Source organism: Xiphophorus maculatus, chromosome 15 (assembly GCF_002775205.1).
Source record: "Xiphophorus maculatus strain JP 163 A chromosome 15, X_maculatus-5.0-male, whole genome shotgun sequence".
NCBI lineage: Eukaryota > Metazoa > Chordata > Actinopteri > Cyprinodontiformes > Poeciliidae > Xiphophorus > Xiphophorus maculatus.
This window is the reverse complement of record NC_036457.1, coordinates 6,102,729-6,129,097: the sequence shown is the minus strand read 5'-3', so window position 1 is coordinate 6,129,097 and position 26,369 is coordinate 6,102,729. Positions and strand designations below refer to the sequence as shown.

Sequence of the window (26,369 nt, the reverse complement as noted above, 5' to 3'; positions counted from 1 at the left end):
AGACATTCGCTAAAATGATGAAGTCAACACCGTTAACAAACAAATACTTGCTTGCTGAACAAGAAGAAGAAGAACCTGATATTGTATATGAGATCCCGATAGCAGTGAAACCGGATATGTGCCCTGTGCTGGATAAACCTGCAAGCTCACCTTCATCGCCTGATGCATCTGCCTCAAACACTGCTGATAAAAGAGAAATACCGACAGGCGGAACGTCTCTTCTATGCGAAACCCCAATATCCATCTATGACAACTCCAGGTTTGGAGCGGATGCCCCGAAGAAATCGACATTTTATCTGTGTCGTGTGCAGAGCCCGGTATTTGGATCTCTCAAGGCAGACTGGTCTTTAAAACCTCATGGTCGATGGGGGTCATGGGATTATGTTTTCCGTTATGAGATCGGAGAGCTTTACCTGTACCAGCTGGACAAGGATGAGGAGCTTTCACCGATATCAAATACATGCAGCCTCACCTATAACGACTGGGCAGTGCTAAGGCTCGCAATTCCTCGCGCCAATGAAGATATGGAATTGGCCTTAGAGCAAAATACAAGAGAAGATGAGGCTGACCCTCGATCTGCAAAGAAAACCAGAAGACAGTGTTTCCCGACCGATACTGAAATTGGAAAGGGACAAATTCTTTTCAGCGCAGTGTGGAAAACGAAAACTACAGAATCAGGGCGCTGGTCCTTAAGGGCGAGCAGACGGAGGGGGCAATTTGCAGTGACCAACTGACCTGACCGACATGTTTTAGGAGATGTGGGGGGAACCGGAGCACCCGGAGAAAACCCACGCAAACACGGGGAGAACATGCAAACTCCACACAGATGGTGTCTGTGAAGACGCAGCGCTAACCGCTGCACCACCGTGCTGCCCACGTTTTTTCCAATTGGGTTGGGAAGGGATCTATTTTCTAGTTTGTCAATGGGGGGAAGAACTTTTTAAATTTGGTCTTGACGGAGCGTGGCATGGCACCCCGTTCACAGAGGCTACAACCTCCATGCGTTTGATTCCAGTCCTCGGTTCGTCTCCTGCACGTCTTTCTCCTTCTCTAAATATCAAAATCAAGAACTTTAGACACGTTCTTGATTGTCTTCACTTGTTTGTTTCTTTTTTGGCTTCTTCCATCGCAGAGTGTTTTGTACTTTCTTCCAAAATGAAACTTTAGACTTTTTCTTTTTACCATCTGGATTGTCCAAATCCTCCAGGATGGTTTCTCCAGCGACCTCAGTCTCTTCTGAGGATTCTGGATCCGTGGAAGAACCTGGTAAAGGTTCTCCTGAGAGATCCTCCTCTGAAGAAACCTCTTGATTTAATACTTTAACTTGGTTCTGTGAGTTTTCTTCCTTCTCTTGGGAAACTGTGATGGGTTGTTGTTGGAAACCTTCTTCCTCGGCTCTCAGAGTGTCGGCCAGCAGCAGATCGTCTCTCGCTCTTTGTAAATCATTTTTCACACAAATGAGCTCCTCCTGGTGTTTTTCTGCTTGCTGTTTTAATGCAGTTACTTCGGTTTCAAACCGACTGTTTAGCTCCATGTACAAACGGTTAACATTCTCCAGCTCAGCCTTGGCACTTCTTTCCTTGTCTTGCAGGATTTTCTTCTCTGTTGTTGTGATTTCTTGGAGGATGGCATATTCAGCTCTCAGCTTCACTAGAAGCTTCTTGTCCTCCTCTGTTTGCTCCAGGTGAGCTTTTCTCTCACCTTTTCCATGCCACGCTCCGTCAAGACCAAATTTAAAAAGTTCTTCCCCCCATTGACAAACTAGAAAATAGATCCCTTCCCAACCCAATTGGAAAAAACGTGGGCAGCATGGTGGTGCAGCGGTTAGCGCTGCGTCTTCACAGACACCATCTGTGTGGAGTTTGCATGTTCTCCCCGTGTTTGCGTGGGTTTTCTCCGGGTGCTCCGGTTCCCCCCACATCTCCTAAAACATGTCGGTCAGGTCAGTTGGTCACTGCAAATTGCCCCCTCCGTCTGCTCGCCCTTAAGGACCAGCGCCCTGATTCTGTAGTTTTCGTTTTCCACACTGCGCTGAAAAGAATTTGTCCCTTTCCGATTTCAGTATCGGTCGGGAAACACTGTCTTCTGGTTTTCTTTGCAGATCGAGGGTCAGCCTCATCTTCTCTTGTATTTTGCTCTAAGGCCAATTCCATATCTTCATTGGCGCGAGGAATTGCGAGCCTTAGCACTGCCCAGTCGTTATAGGTGAGGCTGCATGTATTTGATATCGGTGAAAGCTCCTCATCCTTGTCCAGCTGGTACAGGTAAAGCTCTCCGATCTCATAACGGAAAACATAATCCCATGACCCCCATCGACCATGAGGTTTTAAAGACCAGTCTGCCTTGAGAGATCCAAATACCGGGCTCTGCACACGACACAGATAAAATGTCGATTTCTTCGGGGCATCCGCTTCAAACCTGGAGTTGTCATAGATGGATATTGGGGTTTCGCATAGAAGAGACGTTCCGCCTGTCGGTATTTCTCTTTTATCAGCAGTGTTTGAGGCAGATGCATCAGGCGATGAAGGTGAGCTTGCAGGTTTATCCAGCACAGGGCACATATCCGGTTTCACTGCTATCGGGATCTCATATACAATATCAGGTTCTTCTTCTTCTTGTTCAGCAAGCAAGTATTTGTTTGTTAACGGTGTTGACTTCATCATTTTAGCGAATGTCTTAGGGCTAGGTAACTTCGAATCCGTATCAATTGATGCAGAGGAGGTAGGTCCATTTTTCTCAGCAGCAGGATGAACTCGTTTAGTTCCATTCATTGTAAAGTTCTTGAACAACTCTTACAAGTAGAGTGCTTGATTTTTCCAACATTACTTATAGCAGAAACAGTAAAGGCCGAACCCCTTGTCTGTTTCTATTGGCTGATTCAAATCCATAGAGGTCAGAAGGCGTGGGAATAACGGATCTGTGTGGGGGATGGGTGGGAAAGGTGGGGGAGGGGCATCCTGTGACCGGAAATCAAAATCTATTAGTCATCAATCACTCATCCATCAAACTCCGATTAAAATTTGACAGAAGGTGGCCTATATCGTCTCTCTTTCATGTCTTTGTTGTGACTGACACTTTATTGGACTAGTCATATTTACAAGAACAACATCTCATAAATATGCTGACATGATGGACGGTAAATAAAAACTTGTTATACTTTCTCAATAAAGTATAAAAGAATATTTCCTAATTTGTAGGAATGCACAGTAATGTTCGGTCCATCCATCCATCCATTTTCACTCATAAAGCAGAACCTAGTATAAATAGATGTTCATTTCATACATGATTTCTGATTATATATTTTAGCAAATGTTGGCTTAAGAATAGTTTTTCTTTGTTAAATAATGTTAAATCTTCTTCTGAAGAGTCAACTGTTTTTGGTCTTTTTAAGAGTATTGATGTTAACGGCCTTATATTTTTGCTTTTCTTATTTCCAGGTATATGTTCTCGGCTGTCGGTTATTATCGGTTAAAGTTATTGTGCATTTTAATGAGAAATAGGCGGGTGATATGTCACAATATTTAGTGGGACTATTGTGAAAACAATTAAAACTATTGTTTTGTTTTTAGATAACTGCATGACAGCATTCATAGAGTCATTTCTATTTGAAACGGGCTTCTTCGGGATGCCACATGCTTGAGGAAATGTGATTTATATCACTAAACTGCAAATAGAGACTCATTTAGTCATTTTTTAAAATTTACCAATATTTATTGAAAAAAATAGGGGAGAAAATTGTAGAGGTAGCATTTTAATCAGGTGCTTTTTTAAATTAAGTGAAATTCATTGTGACAGCGACAAATCAAAATGCACAATAAATGACAAACGGTATGATGAGAGACATTCAAATGATCTCAAATTGCAAAAGATATTCATCATTTTAGACCTATGACACATCAGGGATTACTCCATTAAAGAATCACGTAGCATACAGATCTTCAAGCAATGCTAAAATATCAACGCAATTCTTCCACTTCAGCATCACTGTGAAAAACATCATGGAAATGTGGATATCTGTGGGAATATTTGGGAGTTTTTCTGTCTTCCATCCCACTCCTCCCCACATAGACTCAGTTATATCATCCTAAAACATTCTCCATTTCCTCTCTCACATATGCTCTCTCTATCTCTCTCTCTCTCACACGCACCCCTACACACGCACGCCCACACGCAGAGACGCACCATATGGTTGAATGTCAGACAGCTGCACGACCTGAAGGAATGTGGTTGGGATGGTGTTGCAGAAAACGACGTGGCTGGTGATTATAATTGCTCGAAACGGCAACAATGAGCTCCCCGTCTGCACGCGTGTGTGGGCAGAGCAGGATGTGTGCGCGTGGCTGCGACGTGTCAGCGCGTGCACGCCGACTTGTCATTTTGTACGTGTGTGTCTGTGTGTCACTTAGTGTTGTGAGAGATCCTCAGCTGTCGCATCTTTCCACCAGACAACATTCCCCTTTGAATATTCACTGTTGTGGTGAAATTATCCCGAAAAACCTTAATGAGTTCACAACATTAACAGCTCAAACGAGGTGATGAACAAATGCATTGCAGCTTTTTCCCCTGCTCGCATACTTAAGAAAATCCTGCCACTACACAGTAAGAATTAATATTACATCATTTTATTTATTAAGAATATCCTCTGCGTGTTTTCTTGCATTTCACCAACAATTCTTTTGAGAACAATGTGATCATTTAATGACAGTAACATATAGACTAGCTAATTCTGCTGCGTAAACTCTTAAAGGTCTGATAAAATTCAGGCTATGTCACGTTTTCAGTGCTTACACTGAAAACAGCCATTGACAAAGAAGAGAAAGAGGTAATGGGGCGAATGTGTCACCTAGTGGTTAAATTAAGGCATGACAGAAAAATCTGAAATAACTTGTACTCTGACAGCATCCTTCTGAGTCCTTAAAATCCCGAATTTTTTGTAAAATGTTCGCTGTCAGTGTGTCAAAGTGAGATGGATTGTGGAAACAGAGATACACGTCAGGGTAGTTAAACTTAAAATGAAAACAAGATGCAGTATGAGTAGGAGAAAAAACTGAAATCTCTTGAATTTTCTAAACATTTATTTTTTGACTAAATAATCGGTTAAGAAAAAACGCAAATAGCCTTGCTTTCAATAGAAAACACAAACAAATTTGCAGTAGGTGCAGAAAATAATCTGGAAGTTTTATACGTCAATCTTTACGTTGAAAAGATACCTTGTGATTGGCTTTAAGCATCCTACACCTTTCAGGAAATGACATGCAGCAATGCATGCAATGCAGTTTAAAACATCTGGTTTCCAAAAAGTACCTTGTGGATTTGATGACATTGTCTTTAAATTTAAAGATGCAATATGTAGGTTCCTGCCAGCAGCTGTTGGTCTTGAAAAATACCATGAAGCTTCCAGCAAGTAACCTGTAGGTTTTAAAAAAATAATCCATAAATAAATTCAGTACAATAATCTGGAAAGCAACCACTAAAATTTCTGGAAGTAATAAGATATTACCCTAAGTTCCAGAAACAAAGGTTTGAATTCACATATGTAACCTGTAATTTCTGCCCAGTAAGCTGTAACCTGTATGCTTAAAAATTATTTTATAAATGCATTCTATAATCTATTGAAATAACTTGCAAGTTATAAGAAAATATATGGCGACATACAGTAGATATTCTTCTCTTCACAAGAAGAATATCTTGACATTTGAATAAAATTTTAAACATCTGCAAATGAAAATGACTGAAAGTTTTAAAAAAATGTATGTGTTAGTGTCTCTCTTCGCACCATGACTGCTGTGTTTTCTCTGCTAAGCTGTGATCATTACAACTCACTGAACAGGAGCAGAAATGCTTTAATCTAAACGTTGCCGAGAAAAACACCACAAACACCGTCACAAATCTTCAAATATTTACTTAGACACATTCAGCATATTTTCTCTAAGAATAACAAGTTGCATTTTACATGTTTGCATTAATATAGTTCCACAATTACCACGTAAGTAGTTTACAAGAGGGAAAAGAAATGGTCCTGAAAAGCAACACAATAATACCTTGTGTATCTACAGTCTACATCACTCAATACCACATACTATCATATCACACATGGCACACATTAACACTTGTTTTAGTAGCATTTAGTAATACGAAGTTGCAAAAATGTAGTAGGTCAAGCTCTCTTTTACATGATAAATACTCTGTGTGACCTTCAAAGAGGCAACTCTGGTCAAATGCTCTGCTTGTGTTATGCTGAGTAGATGATTAACTTCACTGAAGTTGCAGTAAAAAAGAAAGAAATGTGACCTACATGCTAAAGTTTCAATTGTTCCTTCAGAAATGGCAAAAAAAGAAAGAAAATTGCATCCAAAACTCTGTACAAAGACACAAAAAGCAAAACATTTTCTCAACAAAGTAAAGTAAAAGTTTTAGACCGTCTGTTTTTTAGGGCTCTTTGTAACAATTTCTAACATTACTGTGGTAAAATTCATGAATATCAGTTTTAAAACACCTGCTATGTACAATGCAAGGAGCTGTCAACCTGTTTTGAGTGCAGCTTCTTTCATGCTAATAAAACAGAGAACATAGAAAAATACATTCTGTTTTGCTACAGGGAAACAGAAACTTTTAAATTCTGTTCACCAAGCTACTCTCATCAAACACCTCAACTTGTCAGCAGGTTGTTTTACAAGAAATCAAAGCAAGGAAATTAAGAAATTAATATTTTATGTCCATTAAAGGTAGCTTTTATCAGTGTGATAAAACAAAAATGCAATGGAGGGAATTAAAACTGAACCTTTGATCATATTATAATAGTCACCTAGCACCCTCTTGTGGTAATATTTCACACAACAGTCTAAGCAGTCATTATCAGAGCACTTGCACCATTTTGGGCAGTAGCCAACCCAATGATCAATATCAGACAATTAATTATAGTTCATAATGAAAATTAACATGGTGAAATAATTCAGATCAGTCACATCCAACAATCTAGGGATGAAAATGGCATAAAACAAAAATGTCAAATCTACATTTTCACCCGTTCCGGAAACATTTGTGCCAAATTGTTGGATAGGAATTGCATTTCATTAAAGTAACTCTGAACTTTGCAGAAAACTCTTTGTCATACGTACACCAAGTGCATTAAGGCAAATTGTCTCTCTATGTATCCTTGAAAAGTTTATCCATTTGGTGAACCTCCAAATCTGATTTAAAGTTGGTCTCATTTATATCAGATTAAAGCCGAAAATCGAGCAGATTTTTCCATCGATGCTTGGAGACAGATGTGCACCGTTATTTAGCACCAGCAGGCTTTCTGCTGGTCGCCACTCGCACTGTCACACAGTCCCTCCTCTTCCTCCAGAGCAGTGAGATTCAGTTCGTCGTTGAGGGATATCCGGAGTAGATCCAGGTCCTTTTTGTTGGCCGCCAGCACCTGCTCAGCCAGTCGTGTAAAAGTCTTTGAACCAAAACACAAAAGAAAAACAGTTGGGATAATATGTTGATTGCGAAACTTTCAGTGTCTTTCAGATGATCTCACCTCTGTTATGTTGTGATTGGTGAAGGCACTTGTCTCAAAGAAGTCCATTCCATAAGCCATGGCCAGCTGAAAGAGAGAAGCGCAGCCTCTTTAATGTAGCTTTTTAGTTTGTGAAATTCAATTAAGTTTAAAAACGATAATTGGTTCCACTTGTTTAAGTTAAGGTACGTTTTCTAATCTAAACAAGGTTAAAGTTGCGCCTACCGAGTAAAATATTGCATGTATTCACCCAAATGTTTCTATAAGTTGTACTAAATACTGTGAATGTTCATGATTGACTACAGCCATATCAGCCACTGACAACATTCTCTGAACTCAGAACAATGGGAAAGTCCAACAGGTGAAGAAAGTCTTTTTCTAAAAACCTGGAGATTCCCTGATCAAAAGATCACAATGTAAATTATTTGTCTGTTTTGTAGTTTTGCCAAGCTCTTGGAGAAAACCCAAACTGAATTAGAGTCGATAGCACAGACAATGCCAAAGCATAAAAGAGTTGATCTGTCGATAAAGTTGGCTTCTCAATTCAAGGTTTGCAGGAGGCACAACCACAGAAATTTTCTGTCAAGCAGATTTTACATTAATGTTCATAAATTAGAAATGCACATCCTCTTTTTGCTTCGTAAGGTTTCCTTGCATGTAAGCCAAGAGAGCTGACATTGTCGCAGTTTGTCTATAGAGAACAATAAAGAGCTGACTGGTAATAAAGATTAATTTGTGTCTTAACAAGATTTTACAGAAGTGTTTCTAACAAAAACAGTTTATGAATTAACCTTGTAGTCAAAAATTTGTAAATTATTCTTTGGGTTTCCAATCTGCCGAAGTTACTTTGCCTCATCTGAGAAAAGAGGACTTTCTGTTCATCAAGCCTTGAGACAAATTCTTATTTCAACTTTTTATTGTTATATCAATAATAGTTTAAGTAACAAGAGGACTCTACGTCTGGGCACTTCACCTGTAATGCAGCGTAAATTCAAAACAAATGGAAGCAGCTCCCTCTTGTGGAAATATTTGAAACTGCATCCACTCGGTGCCAATTTTTCCCTAATTTCAGCTCTGCATAACAAAAATTTTACCAAAAAATACATTACTTCACCTAATATTTCTATATTTCAATCCCAATTTTAACCAAAATGAAAATTTGTGTTGAAAATATTAAGCATGCTGGTCCAAGAATCCTCTGCAAAGCAAGTACCAGACCATAGCCGACTCACCTTGACACCTTGCTCTGTGGCCACCTGCCTCTTCTCCACGTCGTCTGACTTGTTCCCGACCAGAATCTTCCGGACTTTATCTGGAGCGTACTGCACATGTTCGTCATGGGGACATAAAAGGAGATTTTAAACAGCAATAAAGAGACAGAAAGGGAACATTTAAATGTCAGGAGAAGCTGGGTGGGAGAGAAAACACACGAGTGAGAGCATGCAGGAAATGAGAGCATGATCAGACGTAGGGAAGCACGCCAAGATCAATAGAGGCTATATTCAGAAAGATCCACTGAGGAAATTAGGCCCATAATGACTCAATTAACAGACAAAAATAAGAGTAAGGGATTTGCAGTGGAAAGTAGGACAGCTTGTGAAAGACAGAAACCTGAAAAAATTTCATTTCCTTTGTTTATGGAAACACTATTAAAAATTTGCCAGAAACTGGAAATTAAAGATGAAAATCTCACACAACGCGGTCTCCATCTCACCATGTTCTCTGTCAGAATTGGCTCTCTGAACTCTCAGCAGATCTGTTAAAGTGGCTCTGTCTGAAATGTGGAAAGCGTGCTTTCTGATTCTTTAATGTCCCTGATTTATGGAGCTCTTAAAAGCGCAGAGCATGACTCACCTCGTCCACATCACTGGCCCACTTCATGATGTGCTGGAAAGATCGCTCACTCGTGATATCATACACCAAAAAGATTCCCTGCAAAGTGAGAAGAAACGATCGAAGCACCTCAGACCTTCGATTTTATCTCCCTCTGTTTATTTTGTTTTTCTTGAAACAAATAAATTCTAGCGAGCCAATGAAATTTCAACGATTTTCAGAGGTGGTGGCCTAATGTGCTTGAGCTAAGCTAAGCTAAAGTAATGCGATTAGTTTAAGTAAATCAGGATACTGCCTGGAACATTGGAGGCTTTGCAGAAGTTGTAAGCCGTCTGGTCGATGAATAATCCACTAAACAGGAACGAGACAATTTCACTTAAATTTCATTACCAGCTTCTGGTAAAAAGGACAATTTAGTTTGGTCCTTCTGAGCTCACATCAGCCCAAGGCTAAAGAAAAGCAAAAGAGGGCGGTTTTAAGGTACTTTAGCTGCCTGCATAAATGCTGCTCCGAACAGACTTGACTTATAACAGAAACAGAATGGTTTTTGCTTTTAAGAATATAATTAAAAGCTAAATGTGATGAACCAGATATTGCAGATAAATAAATGTACCTGTGCTCGTCTGTAGTACTGCTTGGTAATGGTTTGGTACCTTTCCTGGCCCGCCGTATCCCTGCATAGAAACAAACAAACCCAAAAGTTGTACTCAAGTGAGACTAGCACTACTTCAACATATTTTAATCCAGTAAAAGTAAAAAGTAGCCATCCAAGAAATTACTCGAGTAAGAGTGAAAAAGTATTAAAAGGTCTATTCAAGAACTGAGTAACTGATCTGATTGTCATTTAATATTTAAAAATTACATAATCAGACAGACCAAAATGTAACGTTAAGTGGACATTTCGGTATTTTAAAGACCAAAGCGACAACAATTCACATAAATAACAAAAGATAACAAAACCAGGCAAAAGAAAAATTTTTAGATCTATAAAACTTCTGAAACTTTAAATTTTTGGCTAAAACGTGTTTGTTCTTCATTCAGTAGGTAGAAAATCCAGACATTTTACTCAAGTACGAGTAGAAACACTTCATAATAAAATCACTCAAGTAACGGTAAAAAAGTATTTGGTGAAAAGTCTACTCAAGTAACTGAGTAACTGATAAATTAGCAATCATTTAATGTTTAAAAAATTACATAATCAGGCAGACCAAAATGTAAAGTTAAGTGACGATATTAGTATTTTAATAACCAAAATGCAATAATTAATATAAGTAACAAAAAATAACAAATTCAGGCAAAAGAAAATTTTTCTAAATCAGTTTCTTTCATTAAAAAAAGCTTATGAAACTTTAACAAAAACTGCAGCTGTGTGTTTGTGTCTGGTGAATTTTTGGTTAAAAGGCTTTTTTCTGTCATTCAGGGGGTAAAATCCAGAAATCTTAGTCAAGTATGAGTAGAAATACTTCATAATAAAATTATTCAATTAAAAGTAAAAAGTACAGGGTAGTAAAAATACTCCTAAAATTAAATTCTTTCACAAAAAAAAATTACTCAAGTAAATTAAATTGTGTAAATGTAACTAGTTCCTGCCCAACTCTGAATATGGAAAGAATTAAGAGACCACTTAAAATGATCCGTTTCTCTGATTTTACTTTGTATAGGTATATGTTTGAGTAAAATGAACATTGTTCTTTTATTCTGTGAACTACCGACAACATAATTCCAACAAGATTTGCTCTTTTTAAATCATATCCTGTCAGACAGATCACTGCATTCACACAAAGCCTCGCTCCCATATCTTACCATATCTGTATTCGAACTTTGATACCATCTATTAGCAGCGTCTTCATTTTGAAGTCGACTCCTACAGGAGAGAAGATATGGTTAAAAAATACAATATTGCAGCCACAGGAGAGTTCTGGGTTTATTTAATGTTCTTCCAGGGCTTTAAAACTCTTAGTTGGGCATTTTATTTCTTTCAACAATGTGACCAAAGGAAAACGCCTTTTGCAGATCACCAATTTTCTGCTACGGCTTTGCAAACATCACAGACAGCTTTGACAAAACGAGACTCCCGCTGTCACAGCATAATCAGCCTGTCAGGAGATCAAGGCAATGATCTAGCGAACCGTTAAGATCAGCTTTCTGTACCGATTATAAAAAAAAAAAAACAATTAAATGACAACAGATCAGAGGAGAAAAATACAATAAAAAAACTGGATGGGTTCAAATCGAGAGAGAAAAAGAGAATGTTAATGATATTTTTAAGAGAAGTGGGTGTGCTAAATCTTCTGGAGTCTAAATCAAACACTGAGATGTTTTAGTTTGCTTTATCTGCCTGTACAAAATGACAAGAACTTAATTACTCTGACTGGAAGTTGTTTGTATTAAAGCCCCAATCAGTCGAGATTGGATGATTCCAAGTTCTTTACGAGACTAAAACAATCAAGAATTCATGTTATAAATAAAGTGAAGAGATTCTTTAGTGACACTTTGTGAAATCTATGAAAATATAGACAAATACAATCTGCATAACAATTGGACACTGTAAATATACAATATTTTCTAAAAATGCTCTTTCAAAATATTATGTTAATTTTTAATAATAGGTCTGCAGCTGGCATTTTGGATACAACTTGACCATCTCGTTTCACAGGACAGAGGTCCAAAAACTAAAGGCTCTGCCTCCAGTTTAGGGCTGGGAAATTGTTGGTATAATTAATGTTGTCTTCAGTTTGGTAGGGAGTCTAAGTAAGGAAGGTCAGCACTGATGCTATTAGATCTCTCCTTTTTATTGGGATGTATTGTCAAACTCTGGCTGCAGCATTTTCAACTCGCTGCTGAACTTTTAGAGACTTCTTCATCTAGCTAAAACTGCTTTGCAAAAGTCCAGCATAAAAGTGCAAAAATACATGGAGAAATTTTTCTACATAAGTTTTAGAAAGGATGCTTCTAATTTTGGTCGTGTTTTCTGGATAAAACAAAAACAGTAACTGTACTCAATGAATGTAAATGGAGTCATGTATTTTATTAAAAAAAGCTAATTTATGTCAGTTACTAAGTGAATCGGATTATTTGCATATGTGCTGATGTTTTCAAGCCTTTCCTCCTGTTAATTATGTTAATGAAAACACAACATTTAATATTAAAATATTACATCAGACCAATAAATCTTAAGACAAAAATGTAGGCTCAATGAAACATATGTTTAATATCTCCTGGTTATTTTCAAAATGTACTTTTAATCTTATATTCTAATTTATATATTGAAAATAGTTTCACTAACAAACCAGTTCAGGTAAGATATGCTTTTCATTCTCATTTATTATGATTATTAATCATGTTTGTTGCCAATTAATGTAAATTCTTGTACAGGAGAGAGTTGTAACAGAGCAAAAATACAAAACAGTTATAGAATATAAATAAAGTCTTTAATAAATATGTTATTATATAGAATACAAATGTTCTAAATGAATTGAACTTTTTCCTCCATTGATCTTCTGTGACTGGTGACTTTAAATTACTTTTTTTTTTTTAAAAACTCAGGCATCTAGACTACTTTCATCCCAGAGAAATCAATTAGCAACTCAACCCAATTAACCCGATAGTCTGCAGCATCTCTGTGTCACAGCTGGCATTGCAAGCGCTGAGAAAAATAAACTCACTCCAATCGATTCACATGAGTAGGGAAGCCGCAGTGTGCGGGTGATTTTATTTTTATGGCTGCTTTTCTGGCGGGTTATGCATAACTTGAGAAACTGACAAAAAACAGCTGACGGATGCACAACAGCCTGCCAGATTTTTGCTTGCTTAAAACAAGCTGGAGTCAAGTGAGGGCTCCACGGATACTGAACTGACATCATGAGACCTCATTGAAGAAGAAATACAATGTGTGCTTTAAGCTGCAGAGGACTCGGGCCAACTGAAAGGTCAGCACAGCAATCAGTATCCTGACTTACCAGGGGCAGCAGGGGAGAAGAAGAAGCTTCCTGTATTGTACTTTATTTTTTATTAATTTGAAGGTACAGACAGAAGCTGAAGAAGTAATAGCGTTATGTGTACAAACAAAACCAAACAGCATTATGGAAATCAGCCCAAAGCTTTATATTTGAGTTCAATTTTAACGACATCAAATAAGGGTGGGAAATATGTACTTAAAGTTTTATCATGATGTTTTCTGTACTGCAATAACAATAAAAGCTACATTTTTAGGTCATTGTATAACTATGACTGCATGGCTCAGCAATAATAATCCCAAAATGACATATTTTTAAAATTTTTAATGCTCTAACTGAACAAACAGTGGAATAAAAAAGTAAAAATAGATCTTGGGGAGCTTATAAACATCATTAATTAGAATTTAACTGACAACAACAATTCAAAATTCTTATCATGATAAGGAATTTATCACAATAAATAAACGTAAATGTGATAAATGCACAACCCTGGCATCAAACCGCACAGCATCTTTCAACTTTTTGGAAAAAAATTAAAAGATCTGAATGCCTTTGTCATTAAAACAAATGATGAGAAAACAAAACTAAAGATCATGTCACACAGCAATAATAAATATAAAATTCTTCACTGCTTTAGGATTTAAATAGAATCTCATTTGCAGGTGAAATTTAAGGCTGCACAATATTTTTGAATATTGCAGCCAAGATATCAGTTGCAATATCTTAGTAGTGCTGCCACTGTTACTATGTTTGTAAAAATAAAATTAACTGAAAGGCAGAAAGTTCAGCGGGAACCATGAAACCTACACCGTTTCCTTACACATAAATCCTAGCGATAGCTGCAAAAACAAACTATTTATTTGGACCTCTGAAAGTTTGAGTTTAATAAATCACTAACTAATCGCAGGACTGTAAAATATTTATAAGAACTCAAGAAATTTTTGCAGTAAGACAAAAATGCTGCTAACAAATGTGGCACAATCCAATTTTATTGAAATCAGGTCATGTGTGTTTGGCTTAATCTGTAAGTAAATAAAAAAGGCTTTATGTGGAAGCCAGCGGTCTCCTTCAAATATTATCATTGCAGCTTTTTAAAATATAAAACCTCAAAGAGCAGCTTTAAAAAAAATTTTTATTTGGCTTCCACTTTTACTTCACTCATAATTCTAACAATGGCGTGAAATTTGCACGGTGTAGCGAACACTTTACTTAATCTAAGTAAACCGTAATTTAAGTTGGCAGCGTGAGAGCCATGTAAAAATTAATGTGAACACACCCCTAAACTGACTGAACTAATTGACTGTGCTTGATAATATGAGATGGCTTTTGCAGTAATGCATGTCAGTGATGGCGATGGCCCCAGTAATGGATGGATGAACGGATGGATGACTTTTATTCAGTGGAGGACGAGATTTATCATCCATAACTGTCATAACCAGCAGAGGACAGACAGCAGCTGTCATGCCCCGTCGCCATGTGGGCGCTGGAGATCAAGGGACAAAACATTTTAATTTTATTATTTTTACTTGACTGTCATTGATCTGACCTGAACTGCTAAGCTTTGTGTAAACCAAATTATGAAACAACACACCTATCTCACTCTCTCCACTTACAGGGGTCTCTATACACGCAACTAGGCCTGGATTCACACTGCAGCCGGAAGTGACACAATTCCGATTTTCTTCTCTCTTTTTTTGTCCTTAATGCGACCTGTACCTGATCTTTTCATGACAGTCTGAACAACAGGCCACTTGGATATCCGATACGTATCCGATTCAAATGTCTAGGTCGCGTTTATCCGACCTAAACGTCACTGATACTCGACAAACGTCACAATTCTGCGTCCTGATACGCGCAAGCGGGAAGAAAAACAACAATCACGGCGAACTCTATTGATGAAGTTGTTACTGTGCTAGCTCCGGCCGGACAACAACTTCAAAATCGTAAGCTATGCTCGACAGTTAGCGTCCATGTTTACTTCCGCAAACACCGAGCACTACTTCTTCTTCTTCTTTTTAATGGCGGTTGGCAAAACCACAGACATGAATACGGCCAAAACACTGAGCACGCTCTGTGAATGACGTTATTGCGCCCTCTACTGCCCATGCGGGGCATTTTCAGGTCGTTTGCTGTTCACGCTGGAGATCACATACAAGTCGCATATATTTGGAGGTGTGAACGACCACGTCAAAAAAAAAAATCCAATTTGATAAAAAAAAATTGGATTTGGGTCACTTCAGGCTGTGGTGTGAACATAACATTGGTACTGTTTATCTGTATTCAAGAATTATTCAATTAAAACAAGCACCTACATCTTGCTGAAAAGGTACTTGTATTTCAAGTGTACTAAAATATTTGCACCAGAAATTTGACAACAATATCATAAGATTTTGTGTTTTTACAGTGTAACAGATCTAAATCCAAACTGTTTAAGGTAAAACATCAAAAAATGCTTTTCCAGTCTCGGCACTAGCTATTACCATTCCTGATGTAATAGTGGTAAAACAAAGTAAATTTAAAAAAAAATTTAACCTCACCATGGAAATTTTTGTCAAACAAAACAAAAAAAAAGTGTCTTGACTGAAACTTTGGTAAATCTCATCAGGTGTTTATAACTTCCTTCATGTAAAAAGGGAATGCTGTCTAACACAGTATTTGTTCTTCTTGGCCCCACTGGATATGAACAAGTTATGTAATATCATTTAAAAAAAACATTGTCAAAGTGTTTGAGAGTGTTTTGAAGTACATCTGGTAAAGGCTGAACAAAGTAAGGCCTTCAGTGGGATTTATTAAAAGCTATGAATGTCCTCTTTTGGTTCCAGGTGAGTCAGCATCAGACTGAACACGAAGATTTTTCAGTTTTTCTCAGAAAAACTCAGAAGCTGCAGCTGAACTGCGTAATTCCACCACTCATAATATTCGTGCAGGACTTTGAATCGAAGCAACTGGCAGCTTTTACTGCTGGACCTAGTGGTATTCTCCTGTACGTTGCACAATTACAAGGCATTTCTTTCTCTTTACGTGTTACAGTGCTTTATTTTTCTGGCTCACAAACAAAGACAGGTTTGGCGAAATATTCAGATGTTCAAAGGATAATGAAGTGAGAAGTAAAAAACAAATTTAGCAATTTGCCTGTCACTTAAAAACTATAAAATTGAACATTGTACCAAATGGTAAGTCAAAAATAAAAATATTAATGCAGGAGAAAAAAAAATCTATTTTGTGGTTGAGACCAAAGTATTTCCTAAAAGAGAGACAAAGAGAGAAGTCAAATGTGTTGTAAACAACAGTTTAAATTGCAGCAGATGTCGTGCAGGGCTCTGTTTTTTTATGGTGGAGAAAATGCAAATGCAGGCAGACCTCGGGACGCAGCTGGATAGTGTTATGAATACATTTTATTAAATAAATTGAAAGCTGCAGGAGACAAAGGAAGTCTAGAAGTTTAATCTTGGGAATGAAAGGCAGAACACGGCAGAAACTTGCCTGATATGAAATAAACTGAGATGTTTTCTTTCTTTTTTTAATGTCTAAATTATAGCTTCTGGAAAGTATTTAATTATGAAACATTTGCTGAAAATACTAATGGCTTTTTGATGGATTGCAATTAACCCACATTTCCCTGAATTGTTTCTTTCTTCACGCTTCTTTAAGCTTTAGCATCTCAGCCACTGAAGGTGTATAATATCAGGTGTGGGCATTATGTACAGTTGGCCAAATATGTTATCAATAGAAAGATCAATAAATATAAAAGCATCGTTCTGTGGTTGCAGTAAGGCAGTGGTTCTCAAACTTTTTTCAGTGATGTACCCCCTTAAAAATATATTTTTAGTCAAGTACCCCCTGACACGGGCAAAACATTTTTGGAATTAAAAAGGGGTACAGTGCTGTAAAATCACTGTCTGATTTATTAAAGCCAAACAACTTATATCAGTGAACCTGACAAATACATCCATATTGCAAGCATTGCATGGTTAAACAAAAAAGAAAAACAGAAGACGGTGACCACCAGGAAGGTATAAAACCAGTCAAACCGTTTTATTTTAAAGGATATTGAAACTAAATACTGAATACAAAATTCAGTGCATGAACACACATTTATATTTTATCGAACTTTTCACAAAATAATTTTTCCCAAGACTTATTATGAGGAGCCTACTGATTTTTTAAAGATATTTTGGAAAGCTTCACGTACCCCCTGCAGTACCTCCACGTACCCCCATTTGAGAACCACTGCTCTAGGGTGTCCCTACGCTCTTTCAGGTCTCATACTGATGTTTCCAGTTTTATTAGAGCCAAATTATAGACAGCGTTTCACCAGGAGACCTAGAGTGAGGAGCCCCGCCCCTTTCCCCCTTGCGCCTCAGACAGAGTTTGGGGAAAAAGATGGCGGTCGTTCTCCGTTCGCTAAAGCTGTTCTTGTTTACAGGTTAGTAGTGTGAAGCTGGTGGAAACTGTCCCCGCTAAAATGTAAATTTACAAGTTCATTCGGTGCTGATTTCGTAATTACTTGCTAGACGTGGTTAGACGTTCGAGGGAAAAAGAGTGATTTTGTTTCATAATTACGGTTTGTAGCTATAACGGTCGTAAAACAGCCGTTATAGAAGTTTGCTACATGTATCTAAACTTCGATACACTCTCCGACCCAACCTTATTAAGATTTCGGTGGTATCCTGACGGGTTGTGTTATCTTTTGATAGGAAGTGTTAAAGTTACTCTGTTACATGTACCGGAAATCAGTTCTCATCAGTTTCAAACATTTATTATAGACGTTACCACTTGTCCCCTACTGCCCTGTAATTGATTCTACTGTACTAGCTTAAGCTAGATCTAGTCCTCTAAATATGCCCATATTAAATTATAGAACTAATAATATGATTACATTTTTCAGAGTTATTACAATTCAAAGAAATTAGTAGCCTTACAATTTCACTGAACGTGAGGAATAGTTTTCTTTTTATGTAAATCTGTAAGATTTAAATCGATTGTTGAATTGTTTTGATTTGGCCCATGGATGCTGTCACAGCTGGTGTGGGCTGATGTTGTTTATTGAAGTAGATGGAATATGGTTGTTTTGGAGCAACGGAAGGACACATGGACATGAATGCACAAAGGAATGTTCAATGTATGATTGCATGATTTCATGATTTTCACAATTTGTAATAAAACAGACAGAGTTTGGGGAAGAAAACGGCGGTCGTTCTTCGTTCTCTAAAGCTGTTCTTGTTTACAGGCTTCCCACTCGGAAGAAAGGAGAAGAAGAGACAAAACAAAACAAACATCAATTGTTACAACTGTTTCAATACAGCTGAGACATGTAACATAGGTATAAAAAACATTTTTTCTGAGGTAACAGCCTGCGATGTCATCGATGACATCACGTCCGTCCCTGACTGTCACTGATGACATCAGACCGACAAAACGAACGTGATGTCATCGATGACATCGCAGGCTGTTCCTTCAGAAGTGCTTGAATAAGACGACCACGTGGTAATGTGAAGGCCTGTGAAGGCCCTCGCACCGAACGTGGACGCTAGGGCCTGTGAAGGCCTGGGATCCTTCATGGACCTGGTCTGTGAAGGCCCTTGCACCGCCACGTGGACGCGAGGGCCTGTGAAGGCCAGGGATCCTTGAATGACCTGACCTGTGAAGGCCCTCGCACCGCCACGTGGACGCTAGGGCCTGTGAAGGCCAGGGATCCTTCAAGGACCTGGCCTGTGAAGGCCCTCGCACCGAACGTGGATGCGATGGCCTGTGAAGGCCAGGGATCCTTGAAGGCCCTGGCCTGTGAAGGCCCTCGCACCACCACCTGGATGCGAAGGCATGTGAAGGCCCTGGCCTGTGAAAGCCCTCGCACCAGCACCTGTATGCGAGGGCCTGTGAAGTTGTGTAAAAGTAGTAGAAAAAGTTGAGTACCTTTCTACCGTTTCTACTCTCTGCTCCTTCCATGCGTTGAGTAAGGCATACACTAATGCTGCTAAGATGATTAAATTTACAAGATTTTCTTCTAATCTTTAACATGCACCTTTAAATACAGGTGTATCTAAATACATTAGAATATCATCCAAAAAGTTAATTCATTATAGAAACATATCACATAGACAGATTACATACAAATGAAATGATACATTCTAAGCATTTGTTTCTACTAATTTTGATGATACTCATGATCTCCAAACTTTACTCTCACCTGAAAGGAGGATTCCAGTTCTTTTTCTGCTCTGATCAGGTAAGATGTTTCTGATGTTGTCTCTGGTTTAGGAATAACCTAATACAGGGAATGTAACAGACAAAAGTCGGTCCTCGAGGGCCGGCATCCTGCATGTTTTAGTTCTCTCCCTGGTTTAACGCACCTGCATCAAATGATGGCTCATTAGGAGCCTAAGGAGAACATTGGCTTGCTGAGGAGGTTGTTACTACCACCAGGTGGAGAACTAAAACATGCAGGATGCCGGCTCTCCAGGACGACTTTGGGCACCACTGGTCTAGCCACACCTTCATCAAGCTTTTTAATGTTATTTTGTCTTATAATCTTTATTTCTACCTGACTTTTTTCCTACTACTTAACTTTCCACAGCACATTCAAAAATCTTCTGCAATGACCTACTTTGGCTTACCGTTCTTGAGGAGCATGTCAGTATCAAGTCAACTGTCTTCTCCTTTATTATACTGCCTTAACATAACGTTACTGTGGCAAAGAATTTCTTCTTCATCATCTTTTAGCATTCTATAAACCTAGGACATATCAGTTTGTATATAAATAATCAATATAATGTACGAGTTTCACTTTTTGACCTGAATTAATGAAATAATGAAACATTTCAACAATTATCTAATTCACTTAAATGATGAGACATCTCTCTATGTCTGGATTTTTATAGCCATATGCTCCTAATCTTCTACGGATAGTGTCTTACCTTTGGCATTACTAATTTTTTCTTACAATGGTCTTTTTTAATTGTTTTACAAAGACTGAACAGAAATTAAAGAAAACACAAATAAATCCAGAGAAAGCTCTTCAGAAAGCCTGAAGAATTGTCGCTCAAGACAACTTTGGTAAATTACAGGAAAGCAAAAATATACAGTAACTGCAGATGGCTTAAACACTTATAGAGGTAATGAATAAACAAAGGCAGGCGTTATCTTTAAAGCAACACCCGGTGTGAAGAGTGAAGCAAAACCAACCTAGAAATACCAGGACCGAAACAAAAGATGAAAATCATAGCAATGAACCACAAAAGCATAATAAGTGAAAAACCTTCAGGCTGAGACCAAAACAAAGTAATCGTGACAACATCACAGCGAAGAGACTGTCTCTGAAACAAACTGTGCAAGGCTGTAAGCCTGTTTTTAACTCTGTGAGACTCAGAGAGAAAATACAACTTCAAAACACTCTGAAAGTGAAATTATAAAGACTAAATTATAAGGAGTAAAACACTGAAAAATGTAGATAGAAGCTGAATGGTAGTGAAGATGCTGAAAAGCAACGTAAAATGGCCATGATCTTCCAACTCTAAGACTAAATGATAAAAATGAGCTGGTAATGCACCTGAAAGCATTTAATTTGTTAAACATTTTTGAAAAATACACTTCATCAATGCATCCATGCATGTTAATACTCTACCAAGCATTTTCCAATAAACTCCAGAAACACCAGTGATACATAAATATATTCTGGATTCATACAATCCCAAGCAAAAGTGTTCATACTACTTTAAACCTCTGAAGTGGAAGGAAAATTTCACGTTTTCAATATTTTTTACTAATAAAAATCAGAAAAGTGTGGAATGTTTTTTGTATTTAGCCATCTTTTGCTACTACGGCACATTGTTTTTGTACCTGTAGAGACTAAACTGGTTGCAAAACAAACTGGATGGAGAGCATCTGTCAGCAGCAAATTATAAGACTTGGCACAGATTCTCTGCAATGTTTAGGTCTGGACTTGGACTGGGCCATTGCAAACAACAAGTACCACCTTTAGTTTAGTAAATACTTGAGTTTCTGAGTAACACAAGATTTGCTGCCATTTTGAAATCCTAGATACTGAGATATTAGGTTCTAACATCAAAATCCAATGCATTGCATCTCGTACTTTGATGTAGTAAAAACCAAAGTTTATTTGCTCTTCTTATGATTTACATCTCAACAAATGTGTTACATAATAGTACTATACTACCTTCTTTACTGAACATGCTGCAGAAAGGTTTAAAAATCAGAGGAATACATAGTTTGTGCTATTACAAAATGTGGTAAAATTCAAGATGTATAGATACTTTTTAAAGGCAATATACATTTTCCAGTTAGCTTTTATCACAAAAAACTTGCGAAAGTGGCAGGAGTAGTCCTTGAGGTCTTCAAAACATTAAGTTGCAGAAATATAGAAATACTTTAGGTTTACACCTTAGCTATCCCTGACAAAAACTAAAACTACGGCACAGTATTATTTGTTGCTATTTTCTTTACGACACACTGACCATCAGCGGTGGCAGTGATCCTCAGAGTGATGAGCAGGGGTCAACTGAGTGTTTATGACAAGGCCGTGACCCAAACAACACAAAGAGTCCAACATAAGGCAGCAGCTTATTGAGGTGTGAAGTAGAGACGGGTGGAGGTGATGTTTTATGGCTGATTTCACAGCCATTGGCTCCAGAGGGAGTCTAGGATGGAGATGAAGGTGAGGAAGATTAAACTGCGCGGTGTGACTAAATACCAATTTTAGATCATCTCAAGACGAGCTCTTTGCCAGAGAAATATGCACTCTGGAGACCAGAGAACTGTTTTGTGGAAATAAAACATGACATCTTAATCTGTAAGAGTCTAGTTCTATATTTTCATAAATCATCTTAAAAAACAAGCTACATTCCTCAGGTAAACTTCTGAATTTAGAATGCTAAGATAAGCCGACACCTCTGAGACAACAAACCTTTTCACAAAGTCAAATCCCGTCAACCAGGCTTAAAAATCATCCAGATAAAATCCCAGAAGAGAGAAATGAAATGGGAGGAACATGTCCTATTTTAATCACTCACATCAAGGGCCAGTTTTCTTTCCTGTTGAAGTGCGGCCCTTTTATCGCTCAAAGATGCACAGATATCACCCAGGTAATGTAAAACTAAAACGGTTTGTGGATTCCCGGGTGTGCCAAGGAGCTAAAAAGCAACCCATACTCACATTTTAATGACTGCGGAGTCATTACATTTATTTGTGTGGATAGACAAGATAAAGATAATACAGAAAAGCTGAAAGACTTAGCACAACTGGTGCAAATTCAACCAAATTGAATTTGCCGTCAAGAATCAACATTTTATCACAGTTTTGTAATCTAGTCTGCACTTTTTGGTGCATCATTCTTAAACTTAACAGAACTGCAAACGAAAAGGATTTGCCAGCTGAAAGGAAAATATATCCAACACTGCAGGAATTTGCAGATTATGGCAACTGTTTATGATTTATTAAAGACGTCAACATTAACTCCGAGATGAGTTAATGTTGCTTTATCATGGATGTTTTCAGAAACCAGTGTATGCTTAGATGTCAACAGCTAAAGCCCAGATAAACTGATACATATATATTTTATCCTTTGGAAAAGTTTTAAGCCTCACTCTACTCCCAATGAGTAATATTTAAACTCAGCTCCAGAAACAAACGCCTGAAAATCTGTGATGGACAGAAACTTTAAGCTCTTTTAAATCAACTCCAAAATCGTCACTGCTTAATAAAAGTAATAGTGAAATGCTCAGGTATACTGCAAAGTACTTGATGACATCTGAAGGGGAAACAAAAGTATTTAAGGGGTTAATGTTTCGTGTTTTTGAAATATAACAGGATACGGGAGAACAAAAATTCAGGGGTGAGACGTGTGGGCAGATTTTCAGATAATAAGACCAGAACACGATTGATTGGCGCGTCAGTGGAGCTGATGGGAGATTTGGGTCCACATGGAGGAAAATGTATATCTCTCCGTCACTGTGAAGGTTGGAGGATTATATACTGACCCTTTGTGGGAAGTATTTATTGGAAACTGAAGATTTAATCATTGCAGGTAAAAGAAAATATCTATCGAATCTCATGTCATTCAGCTTTTTAAACATTTTCAAAATGAGAGAAATAAGTCTGGAAATATTCAGAGTAAATATCTCAGTGTAGGGTGAAGCATTATAGGACTAGGACTTAAAATAGCTCACTGCAGACATGGCAAACATGAACATTTATCAAACTGGCTAACACAGTTGGATCTTGTGGTCCAATCATTAATTAAATGCACACGCTACTCCAGGCTATAAAAATGTTGGGAGAAGATCCAGAAAAAAAAGTGTAAATTAAATAGTAACTAAAAATAAATATTAAATCACAAGAGCAATCTAAAGAGTGTGCAAAACGTTTACAGACAGGTGTGATCAGACTTATTTTTGTTTTAGGACAATCAAATTGAAATTTAGGCTTTTTTCAGCTAGATTAAGAGATCCGTGGCACAAAAACGTCTTTAGTGCTTCTCCGGAAAAGGCTTCAGATGACCAAAGAATCACAGCCACAAGGCCTGTGGAGGGTGATTAAGCTCCCATCATGAAAAATTCATACTTCAAACTTCTTGGACAGAACCGGATAGCATGAAGCACATTTTGCAGTCTATGAAGAAGAAAATCTGAGGACCGTGTAAGAAAAAAATGACTGAGCTGCTACTTTGCAGATGGTGACTATAGAGAGATAACATTTATTGTAGCTTATGGGGATGTTGTGGAAAACCAACTCAAAATAGGTTAGAATTGTAAAGTGACAAAAAAAATGTTTTACATGCAATGAATTTTTATTTTTACTGTGCACAGTTGTTGGTTAGAGCTGATGCAACATGGATACATGGCAATCAGGAATGAAAACTTGTTAGAGGATTTAAGACTCAGGCAGAGGTTTTAGGCTTGGAAAAGCCTAAAACATAACAAATTCATTCTCTAGATGTGAAAAGCGAGACATACAGTGAAATCCTCGCAGCTGTAATTGCAGCAAAAGCTGGATCTACAACGTGTTGACTCGAGCAGCTGATTATAAATGGATCCCACACTTGTTTGTTGTTGTAACTTGACAAAATGAGAAAGAGCTCAAGAAGAATTAATAGATTTGAGAGGAAACCTGCATATTTTCTCTACAAAAAAAACAATTTGGATTTTTATTCAATAAGAAAATGAATAACATAGTAAATTCTGTATGTTTTTTTGTATGTATATCTAAATGTTGGGATAGTTTAATGAGCAATGAGTCCTTTCATTTTAGAACTATGAGGTAGAGTTATTTAATGACTCTAAAATAGTTATTTTAAAATACAGCTCTGGAAAAAATTAAGAGACCACTTAAAATAATCAGTTTGTCTGATTTTACTCTTTATAGGTTTATGTTGAACATGAACATGAAGTGAAAGTAACATTGTTCTTTTATTCTATGAACTACTGACAACATGTCTCCAAAATTACAAGCACATTTTTTTTATTTATTTGCAGAAAATTAGAAATGGTCAAAACAAAAAAGATGCAGAGCTTTCAGACCTCAAATAATGCAAAGGAAACAAGAAAATATTCATTTAGAAACAACAATACTAATGTTTTAACTCAGGAAGAGTTCAGAAATCAACATTTGGAGGAATAACTGGGAGGTTTTCAATGGGGGTCAGTGCAGTGGGCTCTTGATTTTTTCCAGAGCTGTACATGTACTGCATTGTTTATCTGTGAGGCAGTTTCTGTCCCAAAGCCAAACTATTAAAACAATCTTCTAATCATATTTTCTAAACAATATTGTCTAAATGTTCCCATGTTTTGCTCTATAAAGTTCAAAAATGGCTTTCTGCCCTCCATCTACAGCACTGACTGGATTTTGGCTTTTCCAGTCTGTGCCCAATTACTGCAAACAATGTCAGAAAGACGCATCTGCAGAGTCTCACAAAACGAAGCTTAGCAGGGGAGGAAATCAGTCTATTACCTGAATATGCATGCACACAGAAGAAACAGGCGCTGAAAGAAAAAGATAAGAGACTCAGCCGCAGCCATGTGAGGGTTGTCAAAATGAAGCTAAGTAATGTGCTTGCCATGGTCTAAACTGAGATATTCTGCAAGCTCAAATTAAACCAAAGGAAGGGGGAAATAGTTATGAGCAGGAGTGTGGTAAATTTACCGGTGGGAAAACTTTTCTGCAAATAGAGAAGGAGCAGAAGAAGCCATAAGCAGGTATTGTACAAATATAGAAAAATTATGAAAATAATCATTGAGAACATAATAAAAGTTGGGAGGATTCAGTTATGTTGCAGCAGAAATGCTAGTATTTGTTTGTTGCATACTGCTATATTAAATCAAGAACAATAAAGACCAGATGCTGAACTCACTCTAGAAACATGATCCGCATGTTTTACTGCATTGGGAATTGTGCCATATGTGGTTTTGCAAAGTGTTGCACTGTTATTGCAAAGTGCTGATACTTTGTGAACTCATTTTCATCCCTCCCAGTGTTTGTTCTTCACCCTAAAAGATGCATATGATTAGTTCAGTCACACTGCCTGCTTTATTTAAATTTAAATCTCCATTTTATATTTTGTTTATAGTCGAATTTGTGGGATTAATATTAAAACATGATGATAAAAAAAGGAATGAGCTGCAAATTCTTTCAATATAAAATGACAGAAGAGCAGTTCGTTTCAAATAAACAGTAATAGCGGTTGATGATGACAAGAAAACACGAGTCTTACCGATGGTGGAGATGTGGGAAGGGTGAAATTCGTTGTCCGTGAATCTGCATAGCAAACATGTTTTTCCAACCCCAGAGTCCCCGAGGAGCAGGAGTCGGAAGAGCACATCGTACTGCTTAGCCATGGTGTTGTTTCATGGGCTATTGAGTGGGGGGAAAAATAAAATAAGAATAAAATAAAAATTGAGATCAGAGTCAGCTAACTGAGCGATGAATGGCCACTCTCTCCCCGCCTGGATGCCATGTCTGTTCAGCAGGACCACTTAAGGCTGTGCGTGTTTTTGTTCACTGGTGACAATAAAACTGGGACGCTCCAGCTTCCCAAGCAGCCTCCAGCTTCCAGTGGGTGCGGTGGA

The 26,369-nt window shown here is 37.7% G+C and overlaps 1 protein-coding gene across 1 annotated transcript; it reads right to left on the bottom strand.

The window, feature by feature from the left end:
- Window positions 1-5,885: 5,885 nt before the first annotated feature.
- Window positions 5,886-26,369, bottom strand: rab15 (RAB15, member RAS oncogene family). Its single transcript, XM_005805176.3, has 7 exons — window positions 26,015-26,369; window positions 11,141-11,201; window positions 9,951-10,011; window positions 9,359-9,436; window positions 8,737-8,826; window positions 7,526-7,591; window positions 5,886-7,444 (listed from the first exon to the last, which is right to left on the bottom strand). The coding sequence occupies exons 1-7, from the start codon at window positions 26,136-26,138 to the stop codon at window positions 7,283-7,285; spliced, it is 642 nt and encodes a 213-aa protein (XP_005805233.1). The 5' UTR covers window positions 26,139-26,369; the 3' UTR covers window positions 5,886-7,282.

Coding starts and splice junctions, on each gene's coding strand:
- rab15 (XM_005805176.3), bottom strand. CDS start 26,138: ATGGCTAAGCAGTACGATGTGCTCTTCCGACTCCTGCTCCTCGGGGAC. Junction 11,202..26,014: donor TTCCCACATCTCCACCATCG/GTAAGACTCGTG, acceptor TCTCTCCTGTAG/GAGTCGACTTCAAAATGAAG. Junction 7,445..7,525: donor CCAATCACAACATAACAGAG/GTGAGATCATCT, acceptor TTTGGTTCAAAG/ACTTTTACACGACTGGCTGA.